Source organism: Natrix helvetica (genome assembly GCF_964273705.1).
Source record: "Natrix helvetica genome assembly, chromosome: 3".
NCBI lineage: Eukaryota > Metazoa > Chordata > Lepidosauria > Squamata > Natricidae > Natrix > Natrix helvetica.
Genome location: NC_138549.1, coordinates 87,932,244 through 87,950,030, shown reverse-complemented (window position 1 = coordinate 87,950,030; position 17,787 = coordinate 87,932,244). Strand labels below are relative to the sequence as shown.

The window sequence follows — 17,787 nt, the reverse complement described above, 5'->3', positions numbered from 1 at the left end:
GCGCGCATGCACACCGCACAGCGCTGAAAATGGAGGATTAGGAAGCCATTGCAAAAGTAAGTAGAAAGAGTGAGGGGGGGGGAAACAGCTGTGCCGCGTGATTCACTAGGAAGCAGGATTTCCCGCTTTCTACCAAATATAAATTGTGCGGCACTGCTGATTGTTGTACAGCTGGCTCGGGCAAACCGGTAGCATTTTTTACTACTGGTTTGGGCGAACTGATCCCAACAGGTAGTATGTCTCCCTGCTTGACAGCCAACATAAAGAAAGAATGTTTTGAAGAGGAAGAGGGTTAGGGGTTTTACAGGGAGCTGAAATCCTGGATGGGATGGGTTGCCTCAGGCAAGCTGTAAGATAGAATTGTTTTGGAGAGACTAGTTATTTTATTTTATCTCTTTTTATATTACATGCTGAGTATGTAGAACTTTATTCTCTTTTGTCACTTTTAATCAAGTTGATTTGGGGGGGGGGGGCGTGTAAATCCTAGAATTGCCAGGTGCTTCCCAGACCACCTCTGCATAGATAAACTGTAGAGACTCCCAAAAGTTCTGTTTGGTTTCCCTTCTTGTAGCTGAGCCAGAGCTAATGTGGACAATGATTTCCTCTTCAATGGTCAGCTGCTTTCTCCAGAGCCCTGGTGTGGAATTGAGAAACTGGATTGTGACAAAGGGGTGGTGGCAGGAAGGAAACCTACTTTTTTAGTCTCTGTTCATCCCCACAGGTAGATTACCTCTAAACCTGTATGTAGAGATGGGTTGGCTTGACCCTTGTGTACTTTATTACAATACAGGCAGTGTCACTGCGTTAATTGGTTTGCTAGCTGCGCTGAAAATTTATTGCGCAGGTCACAGTTCTTATCAGCAAGTGATTTAGTGCGCCTGCTCATTCACATTCCTTTACTTTTTCTTCTGATCTTCCGTTCGCCTGCCAAGAAGGTGGGCAACATAGCTCTTGCCAAAATGTAGTTAATTGAGTTAGCACTTTTGTATTTTTATTTTCTTTTATATTAAAATGTTTTTATTAGATCTTGCTTCGGGTTTATTTTTGCTTATTCGGAAGTATACTCCAGGAGAAAGCCACGATCCACGCTTCGTTAATTCAGGGCGGAACCTCCCCCCTAACAGGCACTCCTTGACTTACAACCATTTTTCAGTGATCGTTTGAAGTTACAACAACACTGAAAAAAGTGACTTCTGACCATTTTTCACCATTGGAGTATCCCCGTGGTCACATGATCAAAATGTGGATACTTAGCAACTGGCATGTATTAATGATGGTTGCAGTGCCCCGAGGTCATGTGATCATCTTTTGTGACCTTCTGACAAGCAATGTTGATGGGGAAGTCAAATTTACTTATCAACCATGTTACTAATTTAACAACTGCAGTGATTCACTTAACAACTGTGGCAAGAAAGGTGGTAAAATAGGGCAAAACTCACTTAACTACTGTCTCACTTAGCAATGGAAGCTTTGGGCTCAATTGTGGTCATAAGCCGAGGATTATCTGTATACATTTTTACCATTTGCTCTGTTTAGTTGAAGGATTTGCTGGCCTGCTCCAAGTTCATTTGGTGAAGCTATCAGTGCATGATGTGACAAAGATTTCTTTTTCAGACAGCTTCTCATGGAGCCTAAAACCAGAGGTGGGCTTCAAAAATTTCAGCAACGGGTTCTCTGCCCAGTTGCTGGGTGGGCGTGGCCATGGTGGGCATGGCCTAGTCAGCCTCCTGCACCATGGCGGGGGGGTGGGGGGCGTTTTTGCTTTCCCCAGGCTCTGGAGGCTTTCCTTGAGCCTCTGGGAGGGAGAAAACTGCCTCCCCTGTGCTCCAGAGGCCAGAAACAGGCCTTCCGGAATGTCCGTTTTCCTCCTCCCCGAGCCTCCGTGTTGGCCTTGCACTTATCTTGCATCCAAAATGGGCCGCGTGGAGACTCTTGGGAGAAGTGGGAGGAGCCAGCCAGGGGTGGGATTTGGAGGTTCTCGGACCTGTCCATAACGTTAGCTAAGGGTTCTTGTGAACCCATAGCAGCCTACTCCTGCCTAAGATGGTTTTTGAAAGTAAAAGAGTAAGAAGTTCAAGGCATCCAGACTGCTTTTCGAACCTCAGGGAAGATCCTTTTGAAAGTATTTTAGGATTGAAGAACTCCATAACAATGTAAGGAAACAAATACTGATTTTTAAAAAAAAATGTTTTCCAGATATGTATTTGTATATTCTACAAAAATTATATAATTTGTTTTTAAAAGACCCTATCTCTTCAGGTGAATTATAATTCCCAGTAAGAAATTTTACTTTGAGAACCCGGGAAGAGTACAAAAGGAGCATAGGCACATCATACATTTCAATACCTTTCTCAAGAGATTACACGGACTATGGCTTGAAAAACTTAGCCTCTCTCCCCAGGCACAGGGGAGGCACCATCTGTCAGGGAAACTGATCAGGAATAGAAAGAATTAAACATCTCCCCTGCCATTTATTCCATCACATTGTTGTGTCTCCACCCTGATTTTGACTTCCACACTCATTTTAACAAAATAGGTTCATGAAATGAAGAATTATTGACTGAGACGGGTGGCCCCAGAAACTGAAGACATAAATAAATAATCCTATGTGCGCTTCTACAGGATTCATGAAAGAGCTCCTGCGTATATTCTTTCAATTTTCAAATGGCTTAACAAATACTATGCTACTTCTTTGATTCTAATAATATAGGTGTGAAATTGTGATGAATTCATCTACTTAACCTAGCAAAATTGCAAGGCTCTATTTCCAAGAAACTCTGTTCTTTACAAGCTTCACAACAAACAAGTCCAAATTCCAGACTAAGCTTAGAAAATGCAGGATATATTCTGAAAGCAAAAAAAACCCAAAATACTTTTAGCTCTAATGCTGTAAAACCACAATGTAAAAAACACCCATGCTGCAAATATATTGATCATTATTCTATTATGAAAATCTTACCTGAATAGGTTCATAGCTTTTTAATTGACAAGACTGAGTTTAATGCCACAAACACAAAGTACTGTAAGCCATTTCCTTTCCATTAATGATTTACCTTTTACAAATAAGATTAGTTATTCACTGGGACTGAACCAAACCAACTTTGAAGGAGGGGAAGGACGTAACTCATTCTTTAACCTGATGTTTGTATAAAAAGTATTTTATATTATGTGCCCAGAGAAAATATATGTTTCTTCTTTTTCATAAACATATTTCTGTGAACTCTTCTACATCTGCTCAGATCCAAAGATTCCCCCACCAAATGCATAAAGTAATCATTTTAGAATTCCACGCAGACATTTATCAAATCTAGGCCAATAGTTCCTGTAGTTTGCAAGGGAAGACGTTTACATTTATAAGTGATAACAGCAGCCAATTCATCCAACTTGTTAAGAATATTCCTTTCGTCTCTATACTAAACAAAAGTTGGTTATGTTTAAAAAAATTAATCTTAATCAATTTATAAAGAACAGACCAAAATCTCAGAAACTTCCCCCCCCCCCCAAAAAAAACCCCAACTTATTATCCAAGTGTGAAAGCGGGTAAAACTCAAAAATTGCTGCTTGGGGGAAAAGTAGGCTGAAAATGTAAAACAGGCTCATTTCTGAAAAAGAGACTGTGAAACCAACTAGCTGACAATGGTCTAAACAAGAAGAAAAGTATTTTAACACAGGAAATGAGGACAACCTATAAAGAACTCAGTGAAACATAACAAGGATAGGAAACTGCCTGCGTTGCCTTTGCTGTCATTTATCGTCAACTTATGAGGTAGATCAGATCTGGATATAGAGACAGACAAGAAATAAGTCTCTTCTCAGTTATTTAAACCCAGCAGCAATTCTTAATTATATGTTGGACTAAAGGAAGTCAGGATTACCATGTAAAGATTTGTATAGATGTGATGAAACCAGGTTAATGGTCGAAACAGCATTATTTCTTCTAAAATTATTTTGGAAATAAAAAGTATTTTAAAATATTGCTGCCAACACCCTATTAAGAGTTATTATACTGAGCTGATTTGCTGTCTTAAGAATTGTTTCCCTAGTAGCTTAGCCAGAGGCAGTAGGTAGTTGTTATATTATCTCATGATTTGGAGTATATAAAGAATTAAAACTCTATTTAATTATAACATTATAGGAATAGGTATTATAGATATATATTGTTTTTGTTTAGAGGTACAGAACTCCATACTTACATAAACAAGCTTCACTTTTTTCACAAAACCTACCAATGTTTCTGTTCCTTTCACATAACTGTCTCCTTTTCTTTTATGTCTTTTTTTCCTTTAACTGCCCATTACATTTTTGCATGACTTTGGACCAGTCGATCTCTCAGACTCAACTTCTACCTCAGAAGTTGTTATTGTGGAGAAAATGGAAGGACAAAGCGCTGTTTATGATACCTTGAGCTCCTGTAGAAAAAAATGTGATCTAAATCTAATAAATAAATAATATAAATCATGCTTCTGGTTTTGAATTATTAGAGCCCTTCATAAAAATTAATGAAAATATTTAAGTGACCAAACTATTTTATATAGTCAATGTTTTTCGAAGTATATCAATGAGATTCTTCTTCCAACATCAGAATGTCCAAAAACTGGGCATGTACAGAAAGGCAAACAATAAATGATACTGCATACAAAATAATCAAACTCAACAAGAGATTCCTTCTCACGTAGGAATAGATCCTTTGAAGAATAACTGGTTAGCTGAAGAGAGATTTTGGCTCCCTGTATTCATAATGTGAAGGATTTCATAGGCATGGAAGTAGTACTTAAAATAGCATCTCATGTATTTTTTTCACAACACAGAATATTTACTGCAAGATTTTTAAAAACCTACTCTTCTGTAATAATTATAATAATCCAATGCATTATTGTATCGGTTGGAAGCACCACAAGGTGGCACCATATAGCAGAGCTCATCTGGGCTAAAAAAGCTAAGCAGGGAAAGACTTAACTGAGATGGGAGACTTCGAGGAAACCCCAAGGCTTAGTCTATGCTAAAAACACAAACATGCTGATATAAGGCCAAGTAAAACCATTTCTATGTTGATGCCAAGAAAGTTCCATGAAGTGTTCCTGAAGCCACTAGTAAAGGAAGTTTACCTACCTTACCTGTAAGACATAAGATGATCTTCTCCATTCATTAAAGGAACATATATTTAAGAGATTATTTAAATCAACGTTTATCAAACCTGGCAACTTTAAGATGTATGGACTTTAGCTTCCAGAATTGTCCAAGAATATTGCGCAAACTAATTATAAACAACAAAACAGCACAGTCACCGAAATGGTTCACTGGAATGAATTATCATGGGCCGGTTGTGAAAAATTGGTGGGAACATACCGTTGAAAAAGTAGTTGAAAATGATCAGGTTAAAATATTGTTATTTCAGAATATCGACTCATAACTCTTGGCTCATAACACACCAGATATAACTGTGATTGAAAAGAAAAAGTGTGTATAACTGATGTGGCAATTCCAGAGGGTAGTAAAATAGAAGTCAAAGAACTGAAGATCACAAAGAATCAAGATCTGAAAAGTTGAAAGACTGTGGCATAAACCGGGCCATGCTGGTCCCAGTGGTTATCCACACACGTGAGTCACACCAAAAAATCTTGGACAGCATTTAGAAAATCTCTGTGTTAAGAAAAATTCCATCTGTCAATTACAAAAGGCCACACTGCTTAGATCCACACATATATTATGCCAATACATTACAACATCCTCTTGGGAAGAACTTGATGCATATGAAGACCAACATCTAAAGCTAAAAAACTGGCACCAATGACTTCACATTGTTGCATATATAGTAACAATAATAACTTAACACCTTCAAACAACATCTGCCTATCCCAGGACTTTGGGCTCACTCAATAGGTGAATAAAAATGCCAAAGCCAGTCTAAACATCTGACTGTCCATGCAGCCAATCATAATAATTTAAACTTGTATATCGGCGGACTCTCTCTCTCAACAATTCTGAGAAACAGAAGTAAAATGACCAAAGACCGCCACCGACAACAAAATAGATGGGCTCAATTATAGCAGTGGTTATAACACTGAAGGAACCGAAAAAAGAGGTTAGGAACAAATGTCCTGTAGAAGATGTATCTAGATGGTCAATAAAGTCAATACTCGCTTGATCTATCATACTCTAAAAGCATTACAAAGATTTTAAAATAAAGTAGAAATGACTTAAAAGAAGAAAATCTTAGATTTTATGATCTTGAATACATACACAATACAGCAACTCAAATTTCAATAAAGCATAAAGATTTTCTTTTTAAAAAAGCAACCAAAATAATGTACTGGTCATTTGCAGAAGCATACATGCATTCTTTTCAATATACATATAATTTAAATTAACTCATTTGTAAAACTTTATAAAGTTTTTTTATTTTTTCATTTTCATAACAAATATCCACATGTATACTATTACATAACCAATATTATATTATATTGTTAAATGTTTACATCTTTTGTCTTACCCATCAACTCCCAAAAAATGATTATTGGCTCTTCTGCTCTCCATACACGTTATTTGTACCCTATCCATCACTTTCTTCTCCCTCTCTCCTCCTCCCTACCTCCTTTCTTCCCTCTGTCATCCTTCTCTTCTCTACTTCCCCTTCCTCTCTTCTTCTCCCCTCTCCCCTTTCCACTCCTTCTTTCTCTCCTCCTCTTCCCCCCTGCCCTCTCTCCTATCCCTCTCTTCTTCCGTTACCTCTCTCCTCTACTTCACACTCTTCATCTCATTTACTTGGTGTATTTCAGCCTCTGAGCAAGCTCCATTTTATGTTGATGATATTTATAATTCCATGTCAATACGCATATTTAATTTTAACATATATCTTCCTCCTTCTTTTTTAAAGGAAAAAATATACATATATATATATATAGTAATTATATTTTTAAACTACCCCCCCCCCCGAGCCTATTTTTGGCCGAGATGTAGACCTGGTTATGATTTCCAACTATTTTCATCATTATATTTATATAGTTATGCATCCTTACACACCCCAAATTTGTAGTTCTGTCTTTATAATCTCAAAAATTTTCCATTATAAGTATATTTCATGTTCCCCCTCCATTTTCCATATCTTGACTTAGCTTACTCTTAATTGTCTTTAAATAACAATCCTTCCTGTTCAATGTTCATTACAATTCCATTAAAATACTATGTAGAATAACAAGCGGTACTCACCTCACTTTGTTCACCATCTTAAGAGTTCTATATGTATCCATATTTCATATATTTTAACCTATACTTAATTATCCTTCCATTGCCATATTCAATTAATTAGCAACTCAGTTTAATTATCATGTATAAAAGTGAATCACATACTTCTACTTTACATTCTCCACAAAACAGTTTCATATTTGTCCATATTCCATATATTTTAACCTTTATTTAATTATATTTCCATTATCATATTCAATCAGTTAGCAACTCAGTTTAATTATCATATACAGGAGTAAACCACATATCTCAACTTTATATTTCCCATATAACAATTTCTAATTGTCTGATTTTTTTCCTAGTAAGTCTTTTGTCCCACTTCTCTATTCCTGTCTTCTCCCTTTTCTTTATTTTGACATGTCCACCCTCTTCAATTTTTCCCAAGCCGCTGTCAAACCCAGTGAAATCTTTTGTATTTCCCTTTGTTAGGGCATAACCCCCCTCTTCAGTTTTCCTTATGCCATTGTCAAACTCAGTGAGATCTTTTGTCTGCTTTTTATTTCCTTTTGTTGGGACACATCCCCCCTTTTCAATTTTCCCTATACCACTGTCAAACCCTATGAAGTTTTTTGTCTGCTTTTTATTTTCCACTGTTTCTACCCCTTCATTATCCCCCCTCTTCTTCCTTCACTTCTTCCTTCACTTCCTGCTTCTTCTCAATATCTAACTTCAAATTTCTATTTAGACTTGATTTTAATGATTTATGCGTATTTTTAATAATTTTACGTAGTTCTTCAAATTCCCACCTTTTCATAATGTCCAGTTCCAAAATTACAGTTAGTTATATAGTTCTTATTTCAGAGTTCTGGTCCACCATAAATTTAGCTAATTCAGCTAATTTGAAGAGGAAGAGAAGCAGGAGCCATCTTGTTCCTTTGTTCTCTCTCCAGCAAAAACAAAACAAAACACCTTTGTATTTTCCCAGTTCTTGATTTTATTTCCCTCCCCCCCTTGTTACCTTCCACCTCTCGTTGGTTAGAGTTGCTTAAAATATATTAATTGGAACAAACTTGAACACAGCTAATCTCCTTGGTATGTTTCTCTTTGCCTCCTTTTTCCAAATTCCGGTTAATTAAAACTTCCTGCTCAGGGTTTCACATTCTATTCACAGGCTTTTCATCCCATCTCCTACACGCTCCTGTTCAGTTGCTTTGGCCAGAAGCCAGCTCTTGTGCAGCCATGTTGCCATGCTGTCTCCCAGACGCCAATTCAGAAAGCAAATCTCCGACCTACAAAGGACCTGTTGCACTCGCTCTGGATCTGATGAGATGCTGCCCCTTCTTCACCCACCCACCCCCAGGGAGGTTCTGATCCAAAAGGATCTTGGCATTGGTTTGTCAGACAGAGTTCATATGAGGCTCTTCTGATCTCACACCTCCCTCATCTGTCCAGCTGGAGAACTTCCAGTCGAATCATATGTATGTTGTTAGTCATTCTGGGCCAGACCATTACAGATATAGATTAAATAAATAGTTTCAAAATTGAATAATGATGGTGGGACAAAGCAAATGAAACTTCTCTGACAGGACAAACCCAGTTAATTTATTTTATATCTTTGGAACATGCTGAAGCATTTTTAAATAAATATCTAAAAGAAGCTTTATTTTAAAGAATACCAAATTATCTTGTGATGCCTTTCCATTAGAATGTAGGTAGTCCTCAGTTTACAACCACAATTGAGCCCAAAATTTATGTTGCTAAGTGAATATTTTGTTAAGTGAGTTTTGCTCCATTTTATGACTTTTCCTGCCAAAGTTGTTAAGTCAATCATTGCAGTTGTTAAGTTAGTAACCTGGTTGTTAAGTAAATCTGGTTTCTCCATTGACTTTGCTTGTCAGAGAGTTGCAAAGTGTGATCACATGACCCTGGGGCACTGCGACTGTCATAAATGTGAGTTAGTTATTAAGCATCTGAATGTAAATCACATGACCATGAGGATACTGGAATGGTCATAAGTGTGAAAAATGGTCATAATTCACTTTTTCAGTGTCGTTGTAACTTCGAACAGTCACTTAGTAAAACTGTTGTAAATCGAGGACTACCTGTATAAATGTCAAAGTGATGATCACCTACCTGTTTTGTTCTTCTAATTTAGCCAGTAACTCTACTTCATCAGGACTCAGTTCTGCTGGCGATGACGGAGACACTGCTGGCGTGGAGTGTGTGGTAGAGGAGGATGTAGTGTGTAATGAAACAGATGGACTTGCCACCTGGCTGGCCATTTGACTGACAGTGTTCTTCACCCATGAGAGAGTAGAACTGAATCTCCCTGCAACCTTGTCTGTCGCCACCTGTAGGAGGGGAGGAAAAACATTTTCTTTAATACTCCTGCAAAAAGTCATGTAAGTATAAGTTGTTCCAAAGGTGCTTTTTCAAGAGGCAACTGGACTTTCTGATTTTTCTTTGAAGATGTTTCGTTTCTCATCCAAGAAGCTTCTTCAGCTCTGGCTGGATCTTCCCAAGTGAATTGGATGTATCTATCCAAAGTTGGTATGTTTGGTGAACGTTTCCAATTCCTGTGTTTTCAGCCAGAGCTTTCAGCCAGAGCTGAAGAAGCTTCTTGGATGAGAAACGAAACATCTTCAAAGAAAAACCAGAAAGTCCAGTTGCCTCTTGAAAAAGCACCTTTGGGACAACCATGACCTGGATGATTGAGAATCACCACCGACATAAGTGCAAATTTTGATTATGCAACCAATGATTTTTTTTAAAAAGGACAGATATCTCTAACTTACATATTACCCCCACAAATGTCAAAGTATTCTCTTAGATTTTATGATGTTATTATATGTGTCAAACTCATAAAAGCACAAAAAGCTTTATAGAAAAGTCTGAAAGTTATTGAAAGCACCAGATATGGCACATCATGGAGAAAAACTATCTATGTGAGCTTATTCTTTCAACTACCTGCTCATGTACTTCAATTATACCTTTGCAGAGAACTAGTCCTACCTCAGTTTCAGAGTAACTTCTCCTCATACTCTTCTAGAGGTATGTTACCTGATAGAAAAGAACCAGTTTGTATCTATTTACACAACTGAAACCTGACAAACAATAGCAACAGGTTCTACTGCACCTGGTGGGGCTGAGCAAAGAAGAGTCACTAAGGCACAGAAAAGTAAAGGATGGAAGATACTACAGGTGGGCCCTCAACTTATGCTCACAATTGAGCCCAAAATTTCTGTTGCTAAGCGAGACACTTGTTAAGTGAATTTTACCCCATTTATTTATTAACATTTATTGCCACAGTTGTTAAATGAAATCACTGCAGTTGTTAAGTTAGTAACATAGCTGTTAAGTGAATCTGGCTCCCCATGGACTTTGCTTGTCAGAGGTCGCAAGTGATTACATGATCCAAGGACCATCATCATAAATATGAACTTGTTGCCAAATATCTGAACTTTGATCACGTGGGGGTGGTTTAACAATCGTAAATGTGAAAAACGTCCATAGGTCACTTTTTTTAGGCGCCATTGTAACTTTAAGCAGTCATTAAACAAACAGTCACTAAGTCGAGGTCTACCTATGTAAGAGACTACTAGTATGATTGAAACCCAGGATAGGAAAAAGATATGCCAACTTTGTTGACACACTGAACATTTGCATTCCACATTGCATATTAAAGAGTTGACTTCTCTAAATGTAAACAGGGCAGCAACTAGCTGATCCTGTTGGATCTGAAAACCCTAAGTGAGGAGCTTGCTTGAAAAGGAAACAGCAGGGAATTCCATGGCTGCAGGTTAGGCTGGAAAATCAGGAAAATATCCCAGAAGGACACAATGGCAAACCACTTTCACATTCCTGCCCAAACGCTGACATGGATATCTCCAATATTACATCAATGGTCAAGCTCAACTCACAGGATCATTTACCTTTTTGTGTCTCACCAAGACTAAAAATAATTTAAAAAATTGCCTGTACAAGAAAGCTATTTCACATAAAAGTCAACTTCCAAAAACAAGCTACTTTTTTAGACCTCATGAGGGCAAGAAAAAGTAGAGATAGTCCTTGATTAATGGTTTGCTTAATGACAGCACTGAGCAAGGAGACTGACAACTGGTCCTCAAAGTTGCCACCATCACTTGTGGGATCGCAATTCAGGGACTTGGCAGCCAGCTTGCAATTACAATGGTTGTAGCATCCCACAGTCAAATAATCACCATTTACATGTTTTTATATTTTTTGCTGTACATTGCCTAGAGCCACTTCTTGTGAGATGGACAGCTATATAAATTCAATAAATGAATGAATGTGTGTGTGGCCTTCCCTGCCACTTCTGACAAGCAGTGTCAATGGGGAAGCTGGCAAGAGTTCATAAGTGACAATCACATAATGTCACACTTAAGAACACAGTCACCTTAGAGGGCAGATGGGTAGCTTAACATTTTAATGAGCAAACAAACTGTGTGTGGTATGCTTAATGACTGGAATGGCTGAAACTGCTGTTGTATGTCAGTGCGGTCATGTAGTCATATGACATCATGCTCTATGACTGGGTTGCTTAGAGATGGAATTCCCAGTCCCAAATGCCTGAGGACTATCTGCATGGATTGTAATCCTTTCAGTGCCACTTGTGATCTTAGCCAAAGTAATCCATAGCATAGATAGGATAAAGGCAAATTAAAAATCGGAAATAAAAGGTGAAGGAAAGCACACACACCCCAATATTCTGTCATATACCACCTAGATCTCTAAGCTGCATAATAAAACCAGGAAATACTGCATGCAAGCAATTAAAGGAGAAGCAAAAGAGAGCATGCAAATAATTGTGATCCATTTCTCACATTCAGAAAGAGAACAGTATCAGCTCCAGAGCAATGAAGAGCAAAGCAGGCATTGGTTAGGACTAAGTCCAAATAAATATTTAGAATCTTTGCTTTTATGAGAGAGAAATTTAACACTACTATGAATTTCACAGGTATTACCCTAATCTGAAAGAAGTAAATATAATTTTAGTGTAATAAAACTTAATACAGGTGCAAGAAAAAGTATGTGAACCCCTTGGGATTACGTGGAGTTTTACATGAATTGGTCATAAAATGTGCTCTGAACGTCATCTAAGTCACAACAATAGAAAAACACAGTCTGCTGAAAATAATACTACAGAAACATTAGATGTTGCCATTGTTTAATTGAACATAACATGTAAACATTCACAGTGCAGGGAGGAAAAAGTATGTGAACCATTGGACTTAATAACTGGTTGATCCTCCTTTGGCAGCAATAACCTCAACCAAACGTTTCATGTAGTTGCAGATCAGACCTGCACAACGATCTGGAGTAATTTTGGACCACTCCTCTTCACAAAACTGTTTCAGTGTAGCAATATGCTTGGGATGTCTGGTGTGAATCACTCTCTTAAGGTCATGCCACAGCATTTTAATCGGGGTGAGGTCAGGACTCTGACTGGGCCACTCCAGAAGGCGTATTCTGTGCTGTTGAAGCCATTTTTTTGTTGAATTACTTGTATGCTTTGGGTCATCACCCATCTTCTGCGGAGCTTCAGTTGGCGGACAGATGGTTGTACGTTTTCCTGCAAAATGTCTTGATAAACTCTGGAATTCATTTTCCCATCAATGACAACAATCCGTTCAGGCCCTGAGGCAGCAAAGCAGCCCCAAACCATGATGCTCCCTCCGCCATGTTTTACAGTGGGGATGAGGTTTTGATGTTGATGTGCTGTGCCTTTTTTTCTCCACACAGTGTTGTGTGTTTTTCCCAAACAACTCAATCTTGGTTTCATCTGTCCATAGTATATTTTGCCAGTAGTGCTGTGGAACATCCAGGTGCTCTTTTGCAAACTTCAAATGTGCTGCAATATTGCTTTTGGACAGCAATGGCTTCCTCAGTGGTGTCTTCCCATGTACTCCATTCTTGTTTAATGTTTTCCTTATTGTAGATGTGTCAACAAAAATGTTAGCATGTGCCAGAGATTTCTGTAGATTTTTAGCTGACACTCTAGGATTCTTCTTTACCTCATGAAGCATTTTGCGCTGTGCTCTTGCAGTCATTTTTACAGGACAACCACGCCTAGGGAGAGTAGCAACAGTGCTAAACTTTCTCCATTTGTAGACAGTCTGTCTTACCGTGGACACATGAACATCAAGGCTTTTGGAGATACTTTTGTAACCCTTTCCAGCTTCATGCAAGTCAACAATTCTTGATCATAGGTCTTCTGAGAGCTCTTTTCTGCGAGGCATGGTTCACATAGACAGTGCTTCTTGAAACCAGTAAACCCAAAACAGATGTGTGTTTTTAAAGGGCAGGACAGCTGTCAGCAACACATCCAATGTTATCACACTGATTGGAGTCAAGGTTGGCTCACTCCAATTAGCTCTTGGAGAAGTCATTAGGCTAGGGGCTCACATACTTTTTCCTCCCTGTACTGTGAATGTTTACATGTTATGTTCAATTAAACCATGGCAACATCTAATGTTTGTGTAGTATTATTTTCAGCAGACTGTGTTTTTCTATTGTTGTGACTTAGATGAAGTTCAAAGCACATTTTATGACCAATTCATGCAAAACTCCACATAATCCCAAGGGGTTCACATACTTTTTCTTGCAACTGTAGCTGAAGCCTTTTACAGAAATAGGGAAGCTGGTATTCTATCTTCTTAGCAAGTTTCCAGAGAACTCGAAAAACTTAAAATACATTTGGATATTTGTAGAATAGGAAGCACTAGGAAAGATCAGCAATGGTCAGCACTTCTGTTTCTTGTGTCTTACAGCTACATTTAGTCAGAGTAAGAAACTGCATTGTCAAGGAAAAATCTGGCCTTTCTAGTCTGCCTCAACTGCTGAGCACCAATATATCAAAATTTCAAGCCATAACACTATAGCAATTTCTTTTATTAACTATGTAAACCTAATGTAAGGGCTTAACTAGACAGATTTAGGAGCAACTGCAGTGGATTATTTATAAAATTGTTCAACACCATAAAACATGGTAACATTTTCAAAAAAGACAGATCTAGGACTTTACAATAACTCCCATCTACTGTCAGTTTGCACTCGAGGTATATTGTATGTCTGTGTAAAAATAGTGCCATTAAGAACAGGGGTGAAATCTACTTACCTTTGCTATCAGTTCACAAATGTGAGCGCACGCGCCAATTCCGCACATGCGCAGAACCTTCCATGCATGCGCAGAGCATCAAAACGGATGTCATGATGTCCTGGAAGGTAAGTAGAACAGCGGGGGGGGGGATCCGCTGTGCCACATGATTTAGATTAGTATATAATATAAATCGTGGGTCACAGCTGATCGCCAGAAATACCAGTTCACCCGTACCGGTAGCATTTTTTTACTACCAGTTCAGGTGAACCGGTCCAAACCTGTAGCATTTCACCCATGATTAAGATGTAAAATAATCTTTACTGAATTTATTCTCCACAAACTAGTCATTTATCTTTAAAGCATCTTACATGCTGCCATTTTAAGGCAGCCATGCATTTAAACCATACATTGGACCTCCCAGAAATAAAATCCATAGCAGTAACCTAAAACAACATCAATGTATTTTCAAAAGCTGGATTATATTAAAAGATCTTCATCTAATCTCGGGGGAGGGAGGGAGAACACACAGAAAGTGGTTTCAGCAAGCATCTCAAGTAAAGATATTCCAGAGACTTTTCCAATACATGGTGGGAGGCAGAAACTCATTTTTAACTAGTTGATTAACATATTTGGAGAGAAATCATACGATGAACAGCTAAGGGAATAGGTATGTTTAGTCTATTAAAGAGAAGGGTCAGGAGAGACATACATTTTCTAGTCCTCAATTACTCTAAAGTACATAAGGGCAGGTCAAGAAGTAACAGATGGAATATATTAAAGAGAGGTCCAACTTAGAATTAAGGAAACATTTCCTGATAGTGAGAACAATTCCAGAAGTTGTAGGTGCTTCATCACTGAAGGTTTTCAAGAAAAGATTGGACAGCCATTTATTCGGGATCATATAAGAACTCCTGCCTTAGGCAGTGAGTTGAGCTAGAAGACCCCCAAGGTCCCTTCCAGCCCATATGATTCTATGATTATATGACTTCTGTTGCCCTAAGAACATAAGCATTCTTTTCCTTAATCTTGATCATTCTTGACTTCTGAGTTAACTGATTTTGCTGCTTTCTGCAATAGAACCTACTAAAACTCAATATACTTGGTACGACTAATTTTTGTTGCCCCAGCATGTCTCTATGATTGTATTACCAGAATTCAAATGACAATGCTGGAAGTTAATTTAATTATATTATATCTCCTATCTACCATCAGTTTGCACTCAAGAGGTATAGTGTGTGTGGCATACAGGTAGTCCTCAATTTACAACCATATCTTTAGCAAACGCAGGAACAAAGCCAATTAGAGCCAATTGAAAGAGTGATCTAAACCTAACTAGGAACTAATTTCTAAATATCTTTTGGAGAATTATAAAATGTGTCTAGTCCTGAACGGACTGAGTCTAAAGCTGGGAGGAGTCACCAGTGGTACCAGTGATGTCACAGATGTAGACTCAGTCCTATTGGTCAGCGGACATAGACAACCCATCCTGGCTGCTGTCTCCACCAAGTGGGGAGAATGGGGGGGGGAGGACTTATTTGATTAACGATTGCATGATTCACTTAACAAGTGCAATGATTTGCTTAAACACCATAGCAAAAAAAAAAAAAAAGGTCATAAAATCAGGATCTTAGGAACAGAAATCTGAGCCTGAATTGCAGTCATAAGTTGGGGGCTACATATAACACTCAAAGGATTTCACACACTAAATGTGATTTACAGGAGATTTAGACCACAAAGTGAAAACATCAGATCTTACAGGAGGCAGTTTAATTGAATGAATGAAAGGTAGAAAAAGGATGTCTTGCAGAAAAGGCACACAACTCCAATATGTAAAGGAAAGCAACAAAATAATGTTGAAGATTAACATTAATCTTGTACTTCAAAGATTAGTAAGAAAATGCTTTCTGTAGATTCCTTTCAGAGCATTTAGAAAGTCCTTCACAAGTCAGCAAAATATGCCCCCGTGTTGCTTGTTGCCATTCTAAATATAGAATAATGCAATCACAGAATGTAAGGGGGGAGGAAGAGAATTTTGGAGATCATTTAATCCAACTCTCTGCCCAGTGCAGGAATCTGCTATGGCAGCATCTGTGGCAGATGGTCATCTATACAGTAGTCTTTATTTAAACACCTTCAAAGAAAAAAAATCCACCAACTCACAGGGTAGTTTCTACTACAGTATATTGAACAACTCTTATTTTAGGTGTCGAAAAAAATTCTAGTTCTTTGCAATTTATAAACTGAATAAATCTATTCTGCATTTAACATAGACAATAAATCTAGATGGCAGTTGCCTTTCGGATATTTGAAGATTGCTATTGTATGTCATACACAGAGCTGTACCCCAGTACTAAAATAACAAAGATTTGAAAATGACATACAAACACAGACATATCCACAGCTTTTGATAAAAGGAGCTAGTGACTTAATAAGGCATCCTATGGAATGTATTTTTGCATAAAGCTATTTCCCATTCTGTTTTTTATGTCTTGTGCATAATTAATATTTGATATGCAATGTCAAACTGTAAAAACCTGAAGACTCATTACTGAATGGGGAAAATATATATCATCAAACAGAAACAGTATAATCTATATTTAGTTAATGACCATACATCCTATAAAATGTATTAATAGTAACTTTACTGTACTTTAGTTTAAAAAAAATCAAAAACATATATATGCACCAAGGCACTTTCATTCTGAAAGTTTGAGATCATATACTAATTAGAATGTCCAGAAATAAGCAGATCTCAAAGAACAAACTTTTCTTTCCTTCCTAGCTGATACTCAAGTCATAATTTTAAAAATAAGCTTAAAATTTCAGAGTTTAATATTGTAAATTACATGGATACAAGATATTTTAAGCAACTCAGTTAATCTGCAAAAATAAAAAAAGTTTGTAATTCATATTGTCCTAAAGGGATTACAGTAGTGCATCTCTTTAAATTTGCCACCACATCTAGGTACATGTCTCAGGAGACACTAGCATGCATTCTTGAGCTTCTAAGCAATATACACAGATTTCACATGCATTTATATGATTTTACATTTTCCACATAGCATGTACACGCATGTCAGGTAAAGTGTTTAAAACATTAGAAAATGTAAACACATCTAGCCAAACAAATTTGGAAATAGATTTATTATTAGTTTTTTCTACTTAAATTCTTAAAAATACAGGTTGTCCTCGGCTTACGACCACAATTGACCCCAGAATTTATGTTGCTAGGTGAGAAATTTGTTAGGTGAGTTTTGTCCCATTTTATGACTTTTCTTGCCACATTTGTTAAGTAAATCTCTGTAGTTATTAAATTAGTAACATGGTTGTTAAGTGAATCTGGCTTCCCCATTGACTTTCAGAAGGTCGCAAAAGATGGTCATATGACCCTGGAGCACTGCCGCCATCATAAATATGAACCGGTTGTCAAACACCGGAATGTAAATCATCCGACCATGGGGATGCTGCAACCATCATAAGTGTGA

The 17,787-nt window shown here is 37.7% G+C and overlaps 3 protein-coding genes across 6 annotated transcripts in view; 1 reads left to right on the top strand and 2 right to left on the bottom strand.

Annotated features, from left to right (window-relative positions):
- Nucleotides 1-17,787, bottom strand: part of DIPK1A (divergent protein kinase domain 1A) — a 263,262-nt gene that overhangs the window by 153,131 nt on the left and 92,344 nt on the right. The gene's annotated exons all lie outside the window — the stretch shown is intronic.
- RPAP2 (RNA polymerase II associated protein 2) overlaps nt 1-17,787 on the top strand; it is a 300,695-nt gene that overhangs the window by 219,476 nt on the left and 63,432 nt on the right. The window lies entirely within an intron of this gene.
- The window catches only part of EVI5 (ecotropic viral integration site 5), a 79,427-nt gene that overhangs the window by 55,740 nt on the left and 5,900 nt on the right, over nt 1-17,787 (bottom strand). For 3 of the 4 annotated variants that reach the window (XM_081949575.1, XM_081949574.1, XM_081949577.1), the window contains exon 2: nt 9,316-9,533. In XM_081949575.1, the coding sequence (XP_081805701.1) occupies nt 9,316-9,464 (149 nt within the window). In that variant the 5' untranslated portion in view covers nt 9,465-9,533. Of the gene's footprint in view, nt 1-2,959; nt 3,040-9,315; nt 9,534-17,787 lie in introns of those variants that run through there. The other variant, XM_081949576.1, reaches the window with a different exon arrangement.